Consider the following 20,104-nt stretch of genomic DNA (forward strand, 5'->3'; position numbering starts at 1 on the left):
AGTGTGTTTTTATCTGCTGAAGCTGTTGATTCTCCCTTTGGGTGTTTCATGTGTGTGTGTATGGAGTTATTTCCATTTTGATTGTGTGATTGCTGTGTTGTGGTTCATCTTTCAGTTTTATGAGCATTATAGCAGCAACTTCTCACAGCAGTAATTGTTTTGGTAATTGAGGGGCTAGCAAGTTTTTCACCTACTTCTCAGCTCTTAGAGGTCTTTTTGAGTTATGACAGTTTGAACATTTTTATTATTCAAGGCACTATTTTGTGGACACACTTTCTTCAATTTTCCATTTTCATCTTGTTTCTTTTGCTTGTCTACTTTGTCTCCTTGGCTTCTTCCTAGAGAGACATGCATCAGATTTTTGTGGTTTCTTCACCTCTTCCCCTCAATAAGTTTTTCCTTCCTGAAACTAGAGCCCCTGGCCTCTAGCACTTTCCATGTTCCTTCATTGCTGCTCTCCTGTTGTGTAGACACTTTTTACACAACCCAATACATTTTTTTCCCCTTTGGCTGTGAATCTTAAATATGACACCTGATATTTGTCATCTCTAAGAATTTTCTAATTCCTGTTCCTTGGACAGATCATCTGTACTTTTATCATGGTGAGCTGCTTGACCATCTCTACACACCTCAAGTATTCTTTACCAATTCAGGTTTAAATAGTTTTTCTGTGCAGTTATACAGTTTATAAAATTAGTTGTTTGGTGTGTTTCTACAATTATGCTCAAGGTTAAGCCTGTGTTAGTTTTTTGCTTTATTTGCTTCGTGAGTTTTAATTTGTCAATAGAGCGATTTTTTTTTTTTTTTTGCTTCTTGGGTCACACCTGGTGATACACAGGGGTTACTCCTGGTTTTCCACTCAGGAACCACTCCTGGTGGTGCTCAGGGGACCATATGGGATGCTGGGAATCGAACGCGGGTCAGCTGCATGCAAGGCAAACGCCGTACCTGCTCTGTTATCGCTCCAGCCCCGGAGCGATCTTTAGTTATCACACAAATGTGCACACAGCAAGGTGAAAACAGCAAATTGGAATTCATTAAGAAAAAAGCTTTAATGAATCTAATAAATAAGACAGTAAAACAGACAGCTTAGATAATGGGAGAAAATATTTACAGAAAAATATTTGAAAATTACTTAATATTCAGACTATACAAAGTACCCAAACAATTTGAAAACAGAATGACAGAAAACCCAATTAAGCAATGAGCAAAGGTCTTGAATAGACATTTCTCCAGATGTTTACAAATGGCCACATGCTCTTGAGAAAAATATTATACTTCATAAGTCATTAGGAAAATGCAAGTAAACTGAGATATTCACATTCACTTCGATGTTTTATAACACAATATTGAAAATATTAAAAAAGGCAAAAGATTTATGCGATCTGAAGAGAAACCAGAGTATAATATTGAAAATATTAAAGCTTCAGTCTATGCATCTAATTTTTTCTTGTTTAATTTTAATAAGGCACATTAAGAAGCATTGGTATGTTTTATATAGTTTTATTAATCGATTCCATATAAATATATATGTGTGTATATATAGTACTGCCAGGTTTAGAAAAGAAAAACTAACAAGTGGAACTAATATTAAAGTCTTTTAATTTTACCAAATTTATTGACCAATATACTCTATATATCTTCAATAATAAATATATTAATTGCTTCAGACAAAATCTAATTCATGTCTACTCTAATAATAGTTGACCCTACTGACTGTTTCCAAAGGTGGAGTTTAGTTCGATGACCTGGGCAGAGACGTCTACTAGGACTACGTGAATGAGCCCAGCTGCTTTTCAATGGAATGCAAATGCTAGCAAGATGCTATTACAGTGTTCTTATTGGTCATGTACTTTGCATCTGGGGAAATGATTTAGAACCAACTATGAAAATGGTCTCTCCTTTTACAGGGGATACTAGAAGATTACCTTTGAAAACTTCCTTTTAAAAAAAAGTAAGGGAGGGAAAGTAAGAGACAAAGACAGACAGAGAGAGAGCGAGAGAGAGAGAGAGAGAGTGAAAAAAGAGGCAAAATCAATTCTAAATTACAATTATAAATATACTAATACATTTCTAGAGAAATTCACTGTATGAAACCAACATTAATACAGTAACTGAAGACAGTTAAAGATATCTGGTCTTTCTTGGTCCTAGAAATTGAGACTCTTCAAATCTCCTTCTGTTGTTAGAATCGTCTTTATCTTCCATAGCACCCTTAGAGATGCTTCTCTCAGTTTATTGTTTCCTAGGATTAGAATAAATGAATGGGTTGAAGGATAAATTAGAGCTATCAGCTCCCCAACCAACACAGCTAGTTCACTCTCTGGTATAAAGTAGCTGGAGGTGGCTATGAGAAAGGCCAAACAGTAGACAATGAACAGGAGGAGGAAGGTGATGACAGTTTTCATGGCTCCCAAGTGGGCATCTCTGCTTGGGTCTCTGTGTCCACTGGCACTGAGCTGCATCTTCCTGGTGTGCTTCCACAGGGAGAGGATCAAGAGGCAAAAGGAGACCAGTGACATAGAAACAGGAAATATTGTTAAAAGATTGAGAAATATCTTGGTGGACTCATATTGAGCTTTATTTACACTGCACTTCAATGTTCCGTTTCTTCTCTTCTTTGCCTTGATACAGTACCTGAAATCATCATTCAAATTCTCAGTGACAGCAAGGCTGATCAACACAGAGAGGGCCACGCACCCCAGCAGGATCCTAAGCACCACCTGGTCAATTCTCCACTTCATCCAGAGGAAAAGGGGATGCGTGAAATTTGCTATCTTGAGGAAGTAGAAGAGACTGAGGCAGGTGGCAAACCACACACTGAGGTGGTTGGTGAGTGTCCAGAAGAAGTCAACGACTCTCATTTGTTTACCAGCAGTGTAGATGTTTGGATACTGCACCAACATAAAGCAGTCTAGCATTATTGCGCACAGTAGCCAGATTCTGGAAGTAGCCAGACACGTGAGAATGAAGTCAATGGAGGCCATCTTCCTTTTCTTCATCCAGCCCAAGCAGTTTACCAGTGCAATGAAGGCGTTCCCTAAGATTCCCATGGAGAATTCTCCAGCTGCTATGATCATTAAGGTGCTGTTCACCTCATCTGACATGTTAAAAAGCAGAAATATGCAATTCCTTTCTAACTGCATGGATAGAATTTTACTCTATACCTACTTAGGTTTTACTGTAATTCTGTCTTCTGATGGATACTGGGTGGTCTTTGATCATGAAATTCTGATTAGTCTTGACAAAGCGATAAGGTTGATGATGTTTAGCCTCAACCCTTTGTGTCCTTAAATCTTCTCAGTGTGTTTCACTTTTCTGCATAGTTCATTTAGTTAAGTTACATTTTGCTTATATGCAAACTAGGTTTGTTGCCTTTTATGGTGCCACAAGTCTTTCTGAGGCTATGTTTTGCAAATCTTATGTTTATAAATCTATGATAGAAGCTAGAAACCCAACAAAATTGATAGATTTAACAAATGAAAACACAGGACTGTCAGTTAAAATTGAATTTCAATTAAACAATACATTATTTTTAGTGTATGTTACAACTTTGTTAACTTTAGTACTCCAGTAAATACTGAAATGTAATTTCATTTGTGTGACCCACATTATATTTGGCCAATTAATCCTTAAGTATTCTCTATAAATTATTAAGTTTTTACCAAAAAAGTTTGTACAGATTTTTTTATTTACTCAGTTGACAATATTAATTATAAGTAAAATTATGAAATCTGGCAGAGTTTTAGTTAATTTAAAATATTAAAATACTTTATTTAATATTAAAAATTATTAAAATTTTAAATACTGATTATTTGCTTCTAAAAACACTTAAGTTCATGTACTTTGGTTGGTTATATAAACAATTACATGGCATAAATTATTTTAAATAAAGCATATTCACTACTTTGAATGCTTGTTATGGTCATTAGAGATATTTAAAACATTGGAGATACCAAAAACAAAATTGAGAAGAAAGGATTTCAGATTAATGGAAGATAACTTACCCTGAGACGTACAAAACATTTAATTCATCTAAACATAAAAAAATTAAGTGCATCTCAACAACCAAAATATATTTTACAGAAATTATCAATGCATTCCATAAAATTAACATCTATCTTCCTGCATTATACAAGTAGCAATTTTAATAGCAAGGATATTTGAGTTAGGATGCAAATATTCTTAAAACTGGAATCATACAGGTTGCATTTTACATGATAATATGCAGAAAATTGTAATAGTCATGTATTTAATATTTTATATTTAAAGCTGAATAGTACACTGAAATGGAACCAAATTAGACACAGAAAATTGAGGAGACCAGCTTTCTTGAACAGATGACCTTAGATGTGCTAGAGAAAGCATTTTAGTAACACTCTCGTGAGGAGGGATTTTGTGTTCACACAGAACCATGTATTTTCAGTCTTTTTCTGTAATTTATATGTGTATGCTATGACGAATATTGCTCTTTTATTGAAAGAATGTAATTTTTTCATAGTATACACTTATATATCTCAACTTCTCTGTTGAGACCCAAGTGAATGGTGTGTCTCTGCAAGTCTTATTAAGAGAAGGAATCTGGGGCCCAGAGTAATAGTGAATAATAGTACAGCATGGAGGGAGCTTGCGTTGTCTGTGGCTGACCCACGTTCGATTCCTGGCATTCCATTTGGTCCCTAGAGCACTGTTAGGAGTGACCCCTGGACATAGAGCCAGGAGTCACCCCTGAGTACTGCTGGGTGTGACCCCCAAATAAATAAAAGATAAAAAAAGAAAAAAAGTGAATGAACATTAATATCAGGTTTTCCAGTCCTCTTACTCATTTTATGAAGATGAATGGAACACCTTTTCAAGAGCTATTAAGATAGGTACTATCTCTATCCTTGTGTCTGAAAAATCAAGTTGCTTTTAATTTCAAGGGAAGTGAATAAGAGGTGCTTGAACAATATCAACCAGGAAATAACACCTGGAAGGCAACCTAAAGCATCACTCACTTGGAAAGGAAGGGTACACAACCAGAAAACTGAACCAAAGACAGGGCACGGAGATGTGAGTTCCTAAGCATCACATCAGATGGGGATGACCCAGGTGAGTCCTGAGGGAGGGGCTCTCAAAAGGCACCAATGCAGCTCTATGATAGATAAGAGTGAGAAAATCATCAGGAAAATAAATTCTCATTAAAAAAAATCAAAGAGAAAATTTCAGGTGCATTTTACCATGGATCAAAATAAAATCTCAAAGGACTTTAACTAATTTATGTATGTTTAACATTTGAAATGAGAAGACAAGAAGTGTGAGCTCTGATTCCTGAGAGAGGGTGACAATAGAACTAAGAATGTCTTTGGTAGAGACATAAAGACTCTCATATCATTGATAATATCCAAAGTTAATGGAATAAACGGATAAATGAAATGAACCGATAAGAAACTTGACAACAGGGTTTGCTTTTAAATTAGTCTATTTTATGAAGCTACTAATTTAGATTAGGCAGGCCATTATTTTCCCCCCTTGTACCTTAATATCCTGACAAATCCTTGTTTCAGCTTGCTATTTCCAATAATTAAAATAAGGGAGTGGCCAGAGGGGTAGAGAATCATTAAAATCTTTCCAAGCATACAAGCTAATCTTTCTTCTTCTATTAGGTGGCAATAAGTTACTAAAAGACAAGCCCCATAATATACAAAAAGGAGGAGGAGAAAAGAAGTCACATTTTTCATGGCTGTAATATGGGCTTCTGTGCTGGGGTCTCTCCAGCCTGTAAAATTGAGTTTCATGTGCTTGGTATGTCTCCACAGAGACAAAATTAACAGGAAAAATGAAATCAATGACACAGTAACTGGGACAAGTGCCAAAAGGTTAGGGAGAGTTGATGGGTTGAAATATTTAATTTCACTCACATGGAACATTTCAGTGATGTTTCTTTGATGTTCTGAAAATCTGTAACTGCCTTTATAATAAATCGGTATTGCTGTCAGAAGGCTGCTCAAGGAGCAAATGGTCAAGCCCACCAGCAAGACCCTGTCAATCCTCCATTTTAGCCAGAGAAAAAGTGGACTGGAGAAATTCGCTATCTTCAGTAAATAGAAGACATTGAGGCAGGTGGCAAACCACAAACTTGAGTAGTTGAAGAGTATCCAGAAAGCACTGAGTACTATCAATAGTTTAACATCTTTATTAAAATCTGGATAGACTATCTTTATAATGTCACTTACTATTATTCTGATGAGCAAACATATTCTGGAAATAGCCAGACTTGTGAGGATGCAGTTAAGTGAGGGGGTTTTATTCTTCTGAATAGAGTCGATCCAGGACATTAGTCCAATGTACCCATTCGCCAACATGCCTATCATAGATTCCCCAGCCATAATAATCAAGATGACATCTTCTTTAGTGATCATGTTGGTAGCGATGTCCCACTGTCACTGAAGATAGAATAGTACACACACTGTTGGAGCATGATAAAAATTCCTCAAATCGTGGAATTATTTTTCATTTGTCATTGTTTTTATTTTGATATTTTTCCAGGAATGCCCACCGTGCCTCTGAAATCAGATAATTTCTTCATTTATGACAATGATAACAACGGATTCCTTCAAACAGCTTGTCTAACTTTGTAGCTGAGACATATAATAGTTACTACCTTTTAGTCAGTGAAAACTGAAATGTTGAGTTAAAAACTCCTCTGATGCAAATTTTAAAAGATTGCATTTCATGGATTTGCAATAAACTTCCTGCTGTCATATTCTGCATATTAGGACCTGTCAAACTATATTTTGAATGCTAAGACTCAAAAAAGCAAGCAAGCCTGTAGTTCATAAAAATTAATAGTATAAATGAAATTTCACTAATTAAAAGTTATGCATGAGTCAGTTCTTCTCATGGAAATGAATTTTAGTTTAGGTAATGATAAATGCATATGTAGATTGTAGAAGCATTCAGACAACAGTTAGTAATTTTTGCTTCCATATAAATGTTATAAATATGAATATTGCTATAAATGGCATAATTATTAACCAAACATGCACATAGCAGTGATTGAGAAGAATTTTTTCCGGGCAGTTGCTTGTTAGAAGTGAAAGATGCTAAAAACTCAGATACCTTTAGCTTTATTTAATGTGGTAAATGCTGCCCATGACAATTCATTCCTGAAAGATCTCTTGAATAGTAAACATTTTGATGTTTAATGGAATGAAATTCCATTTTCAATATTTTAAATTATTCTAGTTACAATCAATTTATAAGATTATAATCTCACATTGTACATTGCAGTCATTTCTCAAGATGTGATAATCACATTCAGATAATAGTTTTCTCTAGGATTGAGCTTCTGTACGACCCAACAATTTCACTACTTGGTATCTTCCCCAAGGGATCCAAAACTCTAATCAGAAAAGATATATGTGTCCCTATGTTCATTGCAGCACAACTCACAGTATCACAGTAGCCAAACTATGGAAAACCAAGGGTCCAAGAACACATGACTCCATAAAGAATCCATGGTATGTATACACATGGACACAAGGACAGTACTTGCTATGAGAAAAGATGAAGTCTCGAAATTTGCTTCTACATGGATGGATCTGGAGACTATGACGCTGGGTGACATGATTAAGAAAGAGGAGAGACACAGAATGAACTGTCTCACGTGTGGGATATAAAGAGACACAGTAGGAGAATAACAAAGGGCCAAAGCAACAGAAGTTGATAGCAGTCTGTAGAAGGCAGCCTACCATGGTGAGAGGCAGGGCGGATGGGGGGATACTGTGAGGAAGGCTATAGGGACAATGGAGAAAGGAGGTGGACACTGGTGAAGGGTGTACTGCCACGACATTTGGTATATGATAGTCTAATGTATCAGAACCCGTGGTCGAGTCCCCTTATGCATTCAGGACCAAAATTCATTTTGATCCTGAACAGAAAAACTGATGACCCATGACGGATTCATCAGGTCAAACAGTGCTAATATAGGAAAAGAGAAATTACTCCATTCAGGGTGAGGGCATGGGGTTGGAATGGAAAATGCAATCGTTTTATTTAATGTAGTTAATGCTGTCCATGACAGTGCCTTCCCGAAAGGTCTCTTGAATACTATACATTTTCATGTAAAATAGATGAAATTAATATTGATTAAAGACTAACAGTAAATGAATGATTAACAAAAATTAGCAATAATTAACAACAATTCACAATAAAGGATTAACAGATGGAATAGTAAGGCACAAAGGAGAAGTTAAACACAAGCACTGGGAGCTGGGAGCCCCTGGGGAATCGGGAGTGTCGGGGAAATGCTATAGTGGGTGGGAATGAAGGTTGCAGGGTGATGGGCAATTCATCAACATAAACTCTCTGCCAGGGAGAATGGCCCACCCAAAGTCAAGTCTGAGCTGATGGTAACTATGGGTGGGGCACAAATGATTCAGCAAATTCTGGTAACTGAGCTATAAATTTGGAGGAGAATACGCCCTTTCTGGTGCTGACCTTCCCCATCTCTGGAAGGGTGTCTTGGACGCCCTCTCGCCTGGAGGAGACTCCTGGAGGATTGCTCAACAGGGTGGCACCGCCCAGGCGGTTGGGGCACAGGGCCAGCAGGGACTCCACACTCTAGTCTAACAGCTCTGAAAGCCGTGGTGCCAGAAAGAAAATTCCAATAGTTTTCTGGCCAGGCATCACTGTATCACTGTCATCGTTGCTCATCGATTTGCTCGAGTGGGCACCAGTAATGTTTCCACTGTGAGACTTGTTGTTACTGTTTTTGGCATATTGAATATGCCATGGGCAGCTTTCCAGGCTCTGCCATGTGGGCGAGATACTCTCGGTAGCTTGCCAGGCTCTCGACAGGGGTGGAGGAATCGAACCCGGGTGGCCACATGCAAGGCAAACGCCCTACCCACTGTTCTATCACTCCAGCCCAAGCAAGCTACTGAGAGTATCCTGCCTGCACAGCACGACAGAGCCTGGCAAGCTACCTGTGGCATATTCAATATGGCAAAAACAGTAACAACAAACCTCACAATGAAGATGTTATTGGTGCCCGCTCGAGCAAATTGATGAACAATGATAGTGCTGCCCAGGCATATTTTTTTTATTTTTTTAAATTTATTGAATCACCATGAGATAGTTACAAGCTTTCATGTTTGGGTTACAATCTCACAATGATCAAACAACCCATCCCTCCACCAGTGCACATTCCCCACCACCAATATCCCGGGTAGACCCCCCCTTTCCCACCCTCCCCCTGCCTCTATGGCAGATAATATTCCCCATACTCTCTCTCTACTTTTGGACATTATGGCTTGCAACACAGACACTAAGAGGTCATCATGTTTGGTCCATTATCTACTTTCGGCATGCATCTCCCATCCCAACTGGTTCCTCCAGCCATCATTTTCTTAGTGATCCCTTCTCTATTCCATCTGTGCCCAGGCATAGTTTTAGAAAATAGGATTAATTTTCCCCTTACTTTATAATTTTAAGTTTTATTTTCTGTTTTAATTTTTATTTTCATTTCCAATCTCCTTTTGCTTTCAGTTCTGGGGCTTTCTCCCAGCTCTGCTCTCAGGAATCACTTCTGATAGGGCACAAAAGTGGGTTTTCTTATGGGGGTTTTGGGTATCAAACTGGAGTCACCTGGGGGCAATGCAAATGCCCTCCTGCTCCACTAAATCTTCCTCCTTCTCAATTCTACTGTTTAATGGATTTATTTTTGGGATTATTTAGCATACAATAAATTTGAATCTACCTAGAAATTACTTAGAATACAATAAATTTGAACCTACCCGAAGGCTCCCAAACTTATTCGTTCATCATCTATCCCCCTTAATGAAAATAAAAGTCTCTATGCACTCGCCTGGAAATCCAACGTCTCTAAGGAATAAACAGAACATTACTCCAGAGGCTATGCCACACTGGGAAAATATTTGGCTCCCCCAGCAGGCGGTAATGCACATTGAGAAACATTGATATGACTAATACAAATCACATAAACTCAGATTCCTCTCATTTAAATAGTTTTGCAATGAAAACAAGAAATATATATATAACATGCAAATATACTTTCCCTACTTCTTATTACATGAACAGTGTATAACAGGAAAGCTGTTTTTGACATTTTATTTCCTTTAGCTACATTTCCTTTTCTCATTTATTTCTGGTATTTTATAGATAATGACATGTTCAGTAATTAGTAATTTCGGGACATATGATTATCTATAAAATAGATATTAGTAATTTAGTAATTTAGGGACATGTGATTATCTATAAAATACCAGAAACAAATGAGAAAAGGAAATGTAGCTAAATGTCAAAAACAGCTGAGTCTAGAAGGAAAGAGAAAACATTGCAAAAATTCTTTGAGAACTGATACTTAAGGTAGATTTATCTATGAAACACCATTTATCTATAAAACCACCCCACCCTGTCTCTGCAGCAGGGCATTGCCTTTTGTTCTGACCATTGGGACTTCCAACCTTCTTGTCGAGGTGACTCTGGTATTAGTATTTTTTATTTGTTTGTTTTGCTTGGGGCCATAGCTGGCTGTGCTCAAGGCTTACTTCGGACAATTTTTTGAGTAATCACTCCTGCTGGGTTCAGGGCACCATCTGGGATGCTGAGGATTGAATCCAGGCACATGCAAGACGAGTGTCCTATCCATTGTGCTATCCCTCTGACCCCTGGTATATTTATTTCTAATTGCATAAAACTTTTTTTCTGGTTAAACATTCATACTAAAGATTTTATCTACCCACCTTAGGGAATTCACATTTCAAGCTAGGCAAAATCCTCCAGAGTTGTCTTAACCCTCTTACTCAGAATCAACCATTTTATTATTATTATTATTATTATTATTATTATTATTATTATTATTATTATTATTATTATTTAGACTTTTGGGTCACTTGCTTGACAAACTGAAGGTCACTCCTGGCTCTGCACTAAAGCATCACTCCTGACAGTGTTTAGAAGACCATACGGGATGCCTGGAATCGAGCCTGGTTGGCCTATTACAACTCAAGCGCCCTATCCTCTGTACTTTCGCCCCATAGAGCCAACAGTTCTATTTGTTTTCAGATCAGAGGAAATCTGAAGTTTGTGTCCTAAGGAAACAAACCAGCAGATAGGGCAATTTAAAGATTTGCACAATAGACAGGGAAGCTCTACAGCCTACACCACGAATAGAACAGTTTTCGTTTTTTTTAATTAAAAAAATTTTATTAAAGAATCACTGTGATGTACAGTTACAAACTAATGAACTTTTGTGGTTGCATTTCACTCATACAGTGATCGTTTACCCATCCTTCCACTAGTGCCCATTCACCTCCACCAATGATGCCAGTATCCCTCCCACCACCCCCACCCCATCCCCCACCACCCCACCCTGCCTCTGTGGCAGGGCATTCCCCTTTGTTCTCTCTCCTTTGGGGTGTTGTAGTTTGCAATAGAGGTACTGAGTGGCCATCATGTTCGGTCTAAGGTCTATAATCCACTTTCAGCTCAGAACAAACAGTTCTAAAAAGGAGCGGAGAGGATACATAATGATTGAACTTTGGTAGAACCCAAGTCAACAATTCTTTACAGAATTTATTTCATAAGATTTTTTACATATTTCTTCCTATAATTGGGTTGCAGAAATTCTTTGATTCATTGAATTCAAGGCCTTTGCCAGTATATGGCAGGGAAAAATGCAGGAGTATTTTTTCATGGGCAATGACAAGAAATGTTTATGTAGGATTTAGATTCATTTTTCCTACAAAAAGAAAGAACCCTAATAATAGCAATAACATAATAATATTTGATTCAAAGCTAAATAAGACAAAGTATGAACTCAAAGGACGTTTTAGAATAAAGACAGATTTGTTGACTTTTTATCATAAAATATAAATGAAATCATTGGGGTGAGAAGCTTTGGTTTCTGTCTTCTACTTTGAATTCTGAATTCTTATTTTGGTGGGGGGGTCACATCCAGTGACGCTCAGGCATTACTTCTGGTTCTGTATCCAGAAATTACTCCTGGAAGTGCTTGGGAGACCTTATGGGATGCTGGAGATTGAACCCAGGTTGACCTTGTGCAAGATAAACACCCTCCCTGCTGTCCCATAGCTCTGTCCCTGAATTCTGAATTCTTTATGGAATGAAAATTCTCTTCTTTTGTTGAAACTATTCCCAACGATTAACACCTTAAGAAAAGCCATCTTCAGGAATAGAGAAGGGATCACTAAGAAAATGATGGCTGGAGGAACCAGTTGGGATGGGAGATGCATGCCGAAAGTAGATAATGGACCAAACATGATAACCTCTCAGTGTCAGTGTTGCAAGCTATAATGCCCAAAAGTAGAGATAAAGTATGGGGAATATTATCTGCCTTAGAGGCAGGGGGAGGGTGGGACGGTGGGGGTGTCTATCCGGGATATTGGTGGTGGGGAATGTGCACTGGTGGAGGGATAGGTATTTGATCATTGTGAGATTGTAACCCAAACATGAAAGCTTGTAACTATCTCACGGTGATTCAATAAAATTAAAAAAAAATTTTAAAAAGCCATCTTCAGTTTGTTGTTCCCCTTTATCAGGATGAATGAATGAATGGATGGGAAAATGACAGTTACTATGCCACCCAACATCCCACCAATTTTCCCTGAGGAATCAGAAAGCTAGATGTTACTACAAGAAAGACTGCATACATCATTAAGAGCAACATGGGGCTGGCGCAATAGCACAGCGGGTAGGGCGTTTGCCTTGCATGCGGCTGACCCGGGTTCGATTCCCAGCATCCCATATGGTCCCCTGAGCACTGCCAGGGGTAATTCCTGAGTGCAGAGCCAGGAGTAACCTCTGAGCATCGCCGGTGCGACCCAAAAAGCAAAAAAAAAAGAAAAGAGCAACAGCAAAATGACCACAACATTTATGAATTTCCTGTGGGCCACTGAGATGGTGTCTCTTGACCCAAGCGAGTGGCCTAAAGTTTCATCTGCTTGGGGCTGGAGCAATAGCACAGCAGGTAGTGCGTTTGCCTTGCATGTGGTCGACTCGGGTTCAATTCCCAGCATCCCAGATGGTCCTCGAGCACCGCCAGGAGTAATTCCTGAGTGCAGAGCCAGGAATAACCCCTGAGCATAGCAGGGTGTGACCCAAAAAGTAAAGTTTCTTCTGCTTGGTGTGTCTGAATAAAGACAAACGTAGAAAGAGAAATGAGATTGGGCAAAGACTAAAAGGAACAACAGCCCCCATGCTCAGAATAATATGCTCGAAGCATTAGGAATTTTACTCACTTTAAATTTCCAAACTTTGTTTCTTTCATGATGGAACTTAAAGTGATACCAGGAGTCATCATTCAGTGAGACACTAATCACAGGGTCTAGAACATATGCAAAATATTCATCAGCTCACCATGGGCATATGTATCTAGAGAAAGCAGCATGACAAAGCCATCAAAAGCCATTACACACTGCAAACAGATTCTAGAGGTGGACCAGCGTGATATCAGTCAACCTACATGCTGAGTGGGAATCAAGAAGCAATCAATCACTTGAAAAACAAGTCTCCAATTTAATTTGGAAGTAAACTTCACGATCATGTTTAATGTCCCCAAGCCCTGGTCTGTTTGGCACAAATGTATATTTTGGGGACCTTAAAAATAACAAGTTGAAGCACAGACTATTTTCTTTTTTAAAACATTTTTTAAATTTATTATTGTTATTTTTTAATTTTTATTGAATCACTGTGAGTTAGTTTCAAGCTTTTGTGTTTGGGTTAAAATCTCACAATGAGGGGCTGGAGCGATAGCACAGCGGGTAGGGTATTTGCCTTGCACGCGGCTGACCTGGGTTTGATTCCCAGCATCCCATATGGTTTCCTGAGCACCGCCAGGGGTAATTCCTGAGTGCAGAGCCAGGAATAACCCCTGTGCATAGCCAGGTATGGCCCAAAAAGAAAAAAAAAACTCACAATGATCAAATACCCACCTCTCCACCAGTGCACATTCCCCACCACCAATATCCCCGGTATATCCCCCCCTTTCCCACCCTCCGCCTGCCTCCATGGAAGACAATATTCCCCGTACTCTTTCTCTACTTTGGGGCCTTATGGCTTGCAACACAGACACCGAGAGGTCACCATGTTTGGTCCATTATCTACTTTCGGCACACATCTCCCATCCCAACTGGTTCCTCCAGCCATCATTTTCTTAGTGATCCCTTCTCTATTCCATCTGCCTTTTCCCCTCCGCTCATGAAGCAGGCTTCCAGCTATGGGGCAATCCCCCTGGCCCTTGTATCTACCGTCCTTAGGTGTCAGCCTCATGTGATGTTATTCTATACTCCACAAATGAGTGCAATCCTTCTATGTCTGTCCCTCTCTTTCTGACTCATTTCAGTTAGCATGATACTCTCCACGTCTATCCATTTATAAGCAAATGTCATGACTTCATCTATCCTAACAGCTGCATAGTATTTCATTGTGTAGATGTACCAAAGTTTCTTTAACCAGTCATCTGTTCTAGGGCACTTGGCACTGTCATACCTAGGAATTTTCTAAGATTTCAATTCCTTTTGACAGATCCCCTGTAATTTCTTTAGTATAATTGTTTGGCCAACTCTACCCACCTCAAATATTCTTTGCCAATTCTATCTAAATAGTTGTTCTGTGCAGTTCTATAGTTAATTAAATTAGTTGTTCTGTGTGCTTCTATACTTATGCTAAAGGTTAAGCATGTGCTAATTGTTTGCCTGGTCCTTTTCATGACTTTAAATTTGTTGGTGGAGCTATCCTTAGATATAACACAGGAGCACAAGTGCAAGTGAAAAACAGCAAGTTGGGATTCATCAAAAACTTTAATGCATCCAATACATAAGACAGTAAAAGAGACAGCTTACATAACTGAAGAAAATATTTAAAGATTAAATATCTGAAAATTATTTATATTCAGACAGTTTGAAAACAAAATGACAGACAACCCATTTCTCCAAATGTTTACAAAATGCCACATGCATTTCAAAAAATATTACACATTGTTAGTCATTAGGAAAATACCAGGAAATTGAGATATTCCCATTCACTGAGATGGCAAAAATGATAATAATGAAACATAAAACAGCTTTGAGGGTATAGATAGTCCTAATGGATATAATAGTCACTGTGGGATCAAATTTGATGGTTTCTCAAAAAGTTAAACATTAAAATCACTATAGGGTCCAATAATTTTATTTCCAAGTATATATTGAAAATGGAAACTCAAGCAAATAGTTTCTTTAGTACTTGCTGTATGATCCTAGTTATCTGAAAGATCTAGGATAGGCCAATTCTGTCTTCTTTGCCACAGATGTTTTTCCACATAGATCAAATATTAAAGTTGAACAAACTCCCCTTGTTCAGCTTGCATATCCATAAAGCAATTTTAATACCTAGAATAATTCACACAAATGAATCTAATAATTTTCCTGGATCACTGTTGCTTTATTAGCTGAGTGAGCAATGTTCCCCAAGATTTTAACTCAATTCCTGATTATATGTCATTTCAGTACAGTGATGTCTTGAAAAAAAAAGTTCTTTTAGACTTGGCATTTTTGTTGGATTGATACCACCAGGTAATGAACACCTTTTGCTATGCTTTCAATTGGCTTTATGTTTTATATTATAATATAAAGTTAAGAACATGGCCCATTGCAAAGTTTCTGGCTGGTTATATAATGAAATAGATGTAACTACTAATTCAACTACTCTGAGAAGTTAGGAAAATTCAGAATCTAGTCCAGTTCCCAGATAGAAAATAAAATCTTAGATATAATACTAATTGTACAATTTAATATATGTAAAGGCACAAACATAATTCTTCCTGATTCTTGGGTTCTGGGGGGATGGGACTGGGAGGCATAACTGGATGTACTCAGGATATTCTCCTGGAATTTTTCCAATTTTTATTTAAATATAATCAGAAAAAAATTTTTTGGAAAACAAGTTTAGTTAAAATAAACATGGACTACTTTTTAAATTAAATACCTCAAGAATAGTGATGAACTTCATAGGCTTTTTAAAAGTCAAAGTAAAGGGCTGGAGCAATAGTATAATAGGTAGGGCATTTGCCTTGCACTCGGACCTGGGTTCGATTCCCAGCATTCCATACGGTCCCCTGAGCACCGCCAGGGGTAATTCCTGAGTGCAGAGCCAGGAGTAACCCCTGTGCCTTGCCAGGTGTGACCCAAAAAAACACCAAAAAATAAAATTTAAAAAAAGTAAAATGATGATTAAGTTGTTGCTTTGTCATCTTATTTACTTGTAAAACCTGTGCAAGAGAGCAGATGTTTTTATTGCCACGAAATAAGAGTATTTGTTAAGCTTCTAAATTAAGTAAAAAAGGAAAAGTGAGGGTTTTTTTTCCACAAAGTTTTATTTTACCAGATTTTTGGTAACCTCTTACACAGATCTAAAGAAGGCATTATTCCCACAAGGAATTGGGCAGGCAGAAAGTGTGTTCTAACTGTGAGGTCTGAACATTTTAATAACAAAACTAAAAGATTTATAAATAGCTTACCAAGACTTTTAGTATGAAGCAAAGAAGTTATGGAACTCTGTAAGAGATTTGGGAAACATTCTAGTAGTCTCTGGTAAATTCATGGGGGTGGGTCCAGATCTGGGTCTCTTCTGACTGTGCTAAGGGCTTACTCCTGGCTCTGTGCTCAGGGATGATTCCTGGTGATGCTCACGGGAACATATATTGGTATGGGAATCACATCAGGATCCGTATATGCAAGGGATCTTGCCCCCTTGCTATCTCTCTGGCCTGCAAGTTGATTTTTATTTTTGTATCTCACATTCTAGTGCCTTGTAAAGTAACTTACGTAATCTCAAAGTAAATCTTCTGACATCAACTGCCAATGTTAAACATGTGCTGTTTCTTTCAAAGTCCTGAATTTCTATATTTTGTATGTAAATCAAGATACCTCCAAAAGTAATATGAATTTAATTTGTAATTGCTAAATATGAGATTGGGGTAGGAGTAAATACCTAGGACTCTCTCCTGCTGGTGTTCAGCAAGTGCCATTCTATGTGATGCCTAGAATTCCATGAGCTATATTGGGAGGAGAATGTCAAAATGTATTGATTATATCCAATCATTCCACCCACATATCTTAAAACACATGCACATGGTCTTTTCATTTTAGTTTGAAGTAGATTAAAAATTCCCCCAAAGACTTTTTAGTCAGTATTCTTTCTTTCTCAAAATTTGTACTTTTCCATTTTTTGTGGCATTTGGGGGTCTTTCTTTATTTGACTTTTCTGACAGCTAGATTATGCACTTAAAAATTCTGGTTTCTTTTTAACACTTTTTTTTAATGTATTCTGGGTTTGGGGGATTTTGCTAGATATCTGCTTTGCCACATTCTTGAAAGCAAAGATGGTTGTTGTTTTCCTCCCAGTTTTCACTTTCTTTTATATTTAATTAACGCATTTGGAATGATATATATTTCTGCCTAAATATTGACTGATATACATGCCACAATGTTGACACAGAGCTCTTACATTGTTTAGCAGAATTTATACTCAGTTTTCATTGGCTTCAGATTTTTGCTCCTTCTCAAATTGCTATATTTGCAACATATAAACTCTTTTAGCAGCTAGCCCTTCTCCCCACGGAGACTCCATTTTCGAGCTATTTTTCAACTATTACTATGAACGCTGCTATCACATCAAATGCAAAGGAACTGAGAAAGGACATTAGCTTTTAAATAATGAAAATAAAAAGAACTCTTTAGGAGAATTACAGCAGCACATTCAAAGATGCAACTGTCTATTTTTCGCCTTCATATTCTTAACATTAATATCACTCAAAATTTTCTTATCTGGATTTCTTTCTCTTTGGATCTTCTTGGTGACACGGTCAGTGCTTTAAGGAAGCCAGATGAAGCACAATGTCAAGTCTGGTCTTAAATGCTGATTCTGAGAATAGACTCCAACTTAATTTTTCTCTGAGAAGTGTGTAGAAAGACATTGCAGGGGCGGGAAGCTGCCAGAGTCACTGAAATTGCCCAGGAGAGTAAAAATCATGCTGAAGAGTGAAGCTCCTCCTGAGATGTAATCAAAATAATTATGGATTTTAGTGATGGTCGACAACATCATTAAAAGCAGTGCAAGAGGGTACTGCATGAGAAACAGACCTTCACAGATTTCTTCATCCGATTTTTCTCTTAGAATATCCATTCCTTCCCCGGCCTGTCTATGGAGTTGTGGGAAATTTTCTCTCCTCCTGGCACGTTAGCTGCTGTAGGAGCCTCCACGAGACCTGCTTCAGCTGACGGTTTCCTAGAATTAAAATAAAGGCGTGCCCGCATGGATAGACAGCCGCAGTGGTCATGCCAAAAATAAAGAGCAGTTTGTTCTGGGGTATAGTCGGACATGATATTTCTATAGCAATGCCTATAAAATACAAGACGAAGAGGATGATGAAAGATAACACAATTTTCATGGCTCTCATATGTGCTGCCGTGCTCGGGTCTCTGGATCCGGTGAAGTTGGCTTGCATCTGCCTTCGGTGCCTCCAGAGGGAGATCATCAACAAGACGCCGGTCATCAGGGTTAGGGTAAAGAAAAGAATGCTTCCCAGGTTGAACAGGACCTGGTGGATCACGAATTCACGGAGCGACTTGGAAAGATACGAGGTGATGTTTTTATTTTCCGTGCTTTTATTATTCAGAATCTTCACAATTTGTGGGAAAATCAGTAACCAGGAAATGAGCAAGAAGCCCATCAAAAGAGGAAGAACCCTATTGATTCTTCCCTTTAACCAGAGGAAAATGTGGTGGGAAAAATGTGCTATCTTTAGGAAATAGAAAATGCCGAGGCTGGTGGCAAATAAGATACTCGATTGATTAAAAATTACCCATAAGTAACTAACACAATCAATTGAACCACTCAAGATATAGATATCTGGAGAGAAGATCTTCATTAACCCATCTGTAATTATTAACCATGTCAGACAAATTCTGGAGGTAGATAAGCCAGTGAGAATAAAGCCAATCAGAGAGAGTTTCTTGTTCTTCACATAGTCAATGCAATACACAATTCCAATAAATCCATTCCCTATAGTCCCCAGTATTGATTCACTGATTGCTGCAAAAAGCAGAAGGCTTTCTCCTATACTGAGCATATGTGCTGAATCCTTTGTTAGGTTACCTGCAGCAGGGTGAAGCAGATATTCCTGCTTGATAGAAGAGTTATTTTTCTTCTTTTTTGTTAAATAAAGACCTAATAGTGTTGCAATTAATACCTTGTGATAGAATCTATGATATCTTCACAGCGGCCCCTTCCAAATTAGCTCTATAAAGATGATTCTCGGGAATGTGCACTTACACTGAATTATCTGCCTACAATTTGTTAAGATGCAAATGAATGTTTCTCTTTCATGGATTTTACTTTCCCCTCTTGAGACATTTGCCTTTGTTGTATTGAACTGTGGAATAGCTGTGACAAATGTGTCTACAGGAAACAAAATACAAGGGGTGTGGATGGAGAGATAGCACAGTGAGTAGAACACTTGCCTTGAACGAAGCCAATCAAGGGTCTATCTCTGGCACCCTGTATGTTCTCCGAAGCTTGGTCATTAGTGACCCCTGAGTGCAGAGCCAGGAGTAAGCCCTGAGCATATCTGGGTGTGGTTTCTTCAAAGCATACTACCCCCAAGTTCTCAGAAAAAAACAACAACCACCCAGTCCTTTAGTTTTCAAAAAGAAAAATATAACCATTCTGAAAGGGAAAAAATAATTAATAAAGGTTATTCAATTTTTTAAACTCATGCCGTATTTGGTATACCAAAAGCAGTAACAACAAGTCTCACAATGGAGATGTTACTGGTGCCTGCTCGAGCAATTTTTTTTTAACTCATTTAACAAGCTCAGACCCCCATATAGTTACACATAAATAGGATAAAGCAGTAAGGTGTGCTACGAGGTTCTTCTCCGCTCTGTCTACTTATCTTTCTCTCTTTCCAGAAGTGGCTTGTGTTTGAGTTAACAAATCCGAAATCACTTTTGTGTAAGAGTGGAAAAACTAAGCATGCAGTTTCAAAACTGAAATTATAGAAACCACTAAAGACTTTTTGTGGGTGTGTAGTGTGTGA

The 20,104-nt window shown here is 38.0% G+C and overlaps 3 protein-coding genes across 3 annotated transcripts; all 3 read right to left on the reverse strand.

The window, feature by feature from the left end:
- Positions 1–2,150: 2,150 nt before the first annotated feature.
- On the reverse strand, positions 2,151–3,107 carry LOC101553350 (taste receptor type 2 member 7-like). Its single transcript, XM_004611408.2, has one exon. It carries the CDS (start codon positions 3,105–3,107, stop codon positions 2,151–2,153), a length of 957 nt encoding a protein of 318 aa, XP_004611465.2.
- A 2,391-nt stretch (positions 3,108–5,498) lies between these two features.
- On the reverse strand, positions 5,499–6,401 carry LOC101553083 (taste receptor type 2 member 8-like). Its single transcript, XM_004611407.1, has one exon. It carries the CDS (start codon positions 6,399–6,401, stop codon positions 5,499–5,501), a length of 903 nt encoding a protein of 300 aa, XP_004611464.1.
- Positions 6,402–12,527: 6,126 nt separating this feature from the next.
- LOC101552817 (taste receptor type 2 member 10) lies at positions 12,528–19,135 on the reverse strand. The gene is given in 5 exon segments (XM_055117976.1): positions 12,528–12,619; positions 12,622–12,698; positions 13,169–13,247; positions 13,250–13,351; positions 18,226–19,135. Coding segments are annotated over 5 exon segments (1,260 nt in total).
- Between the last annotated feature and the right edge of the window lie 969 nt (positions 19,136–20,104).

The sequence above is a fragment of the Sorex araneus genome, chromosome 10 (genome assembly GCF_027595985.1).
Source record: "Sorex araneus isolate mSorAra2 chromosome 10, mSorAra2.pri, whole genome shotgun sequence".
Taxonomy (NCBI): Eukaryota; Metazoa; Chordata; class Mammalia; order Eulipotyphla; family Soricidae; genus Sorex; species Sorex araneus.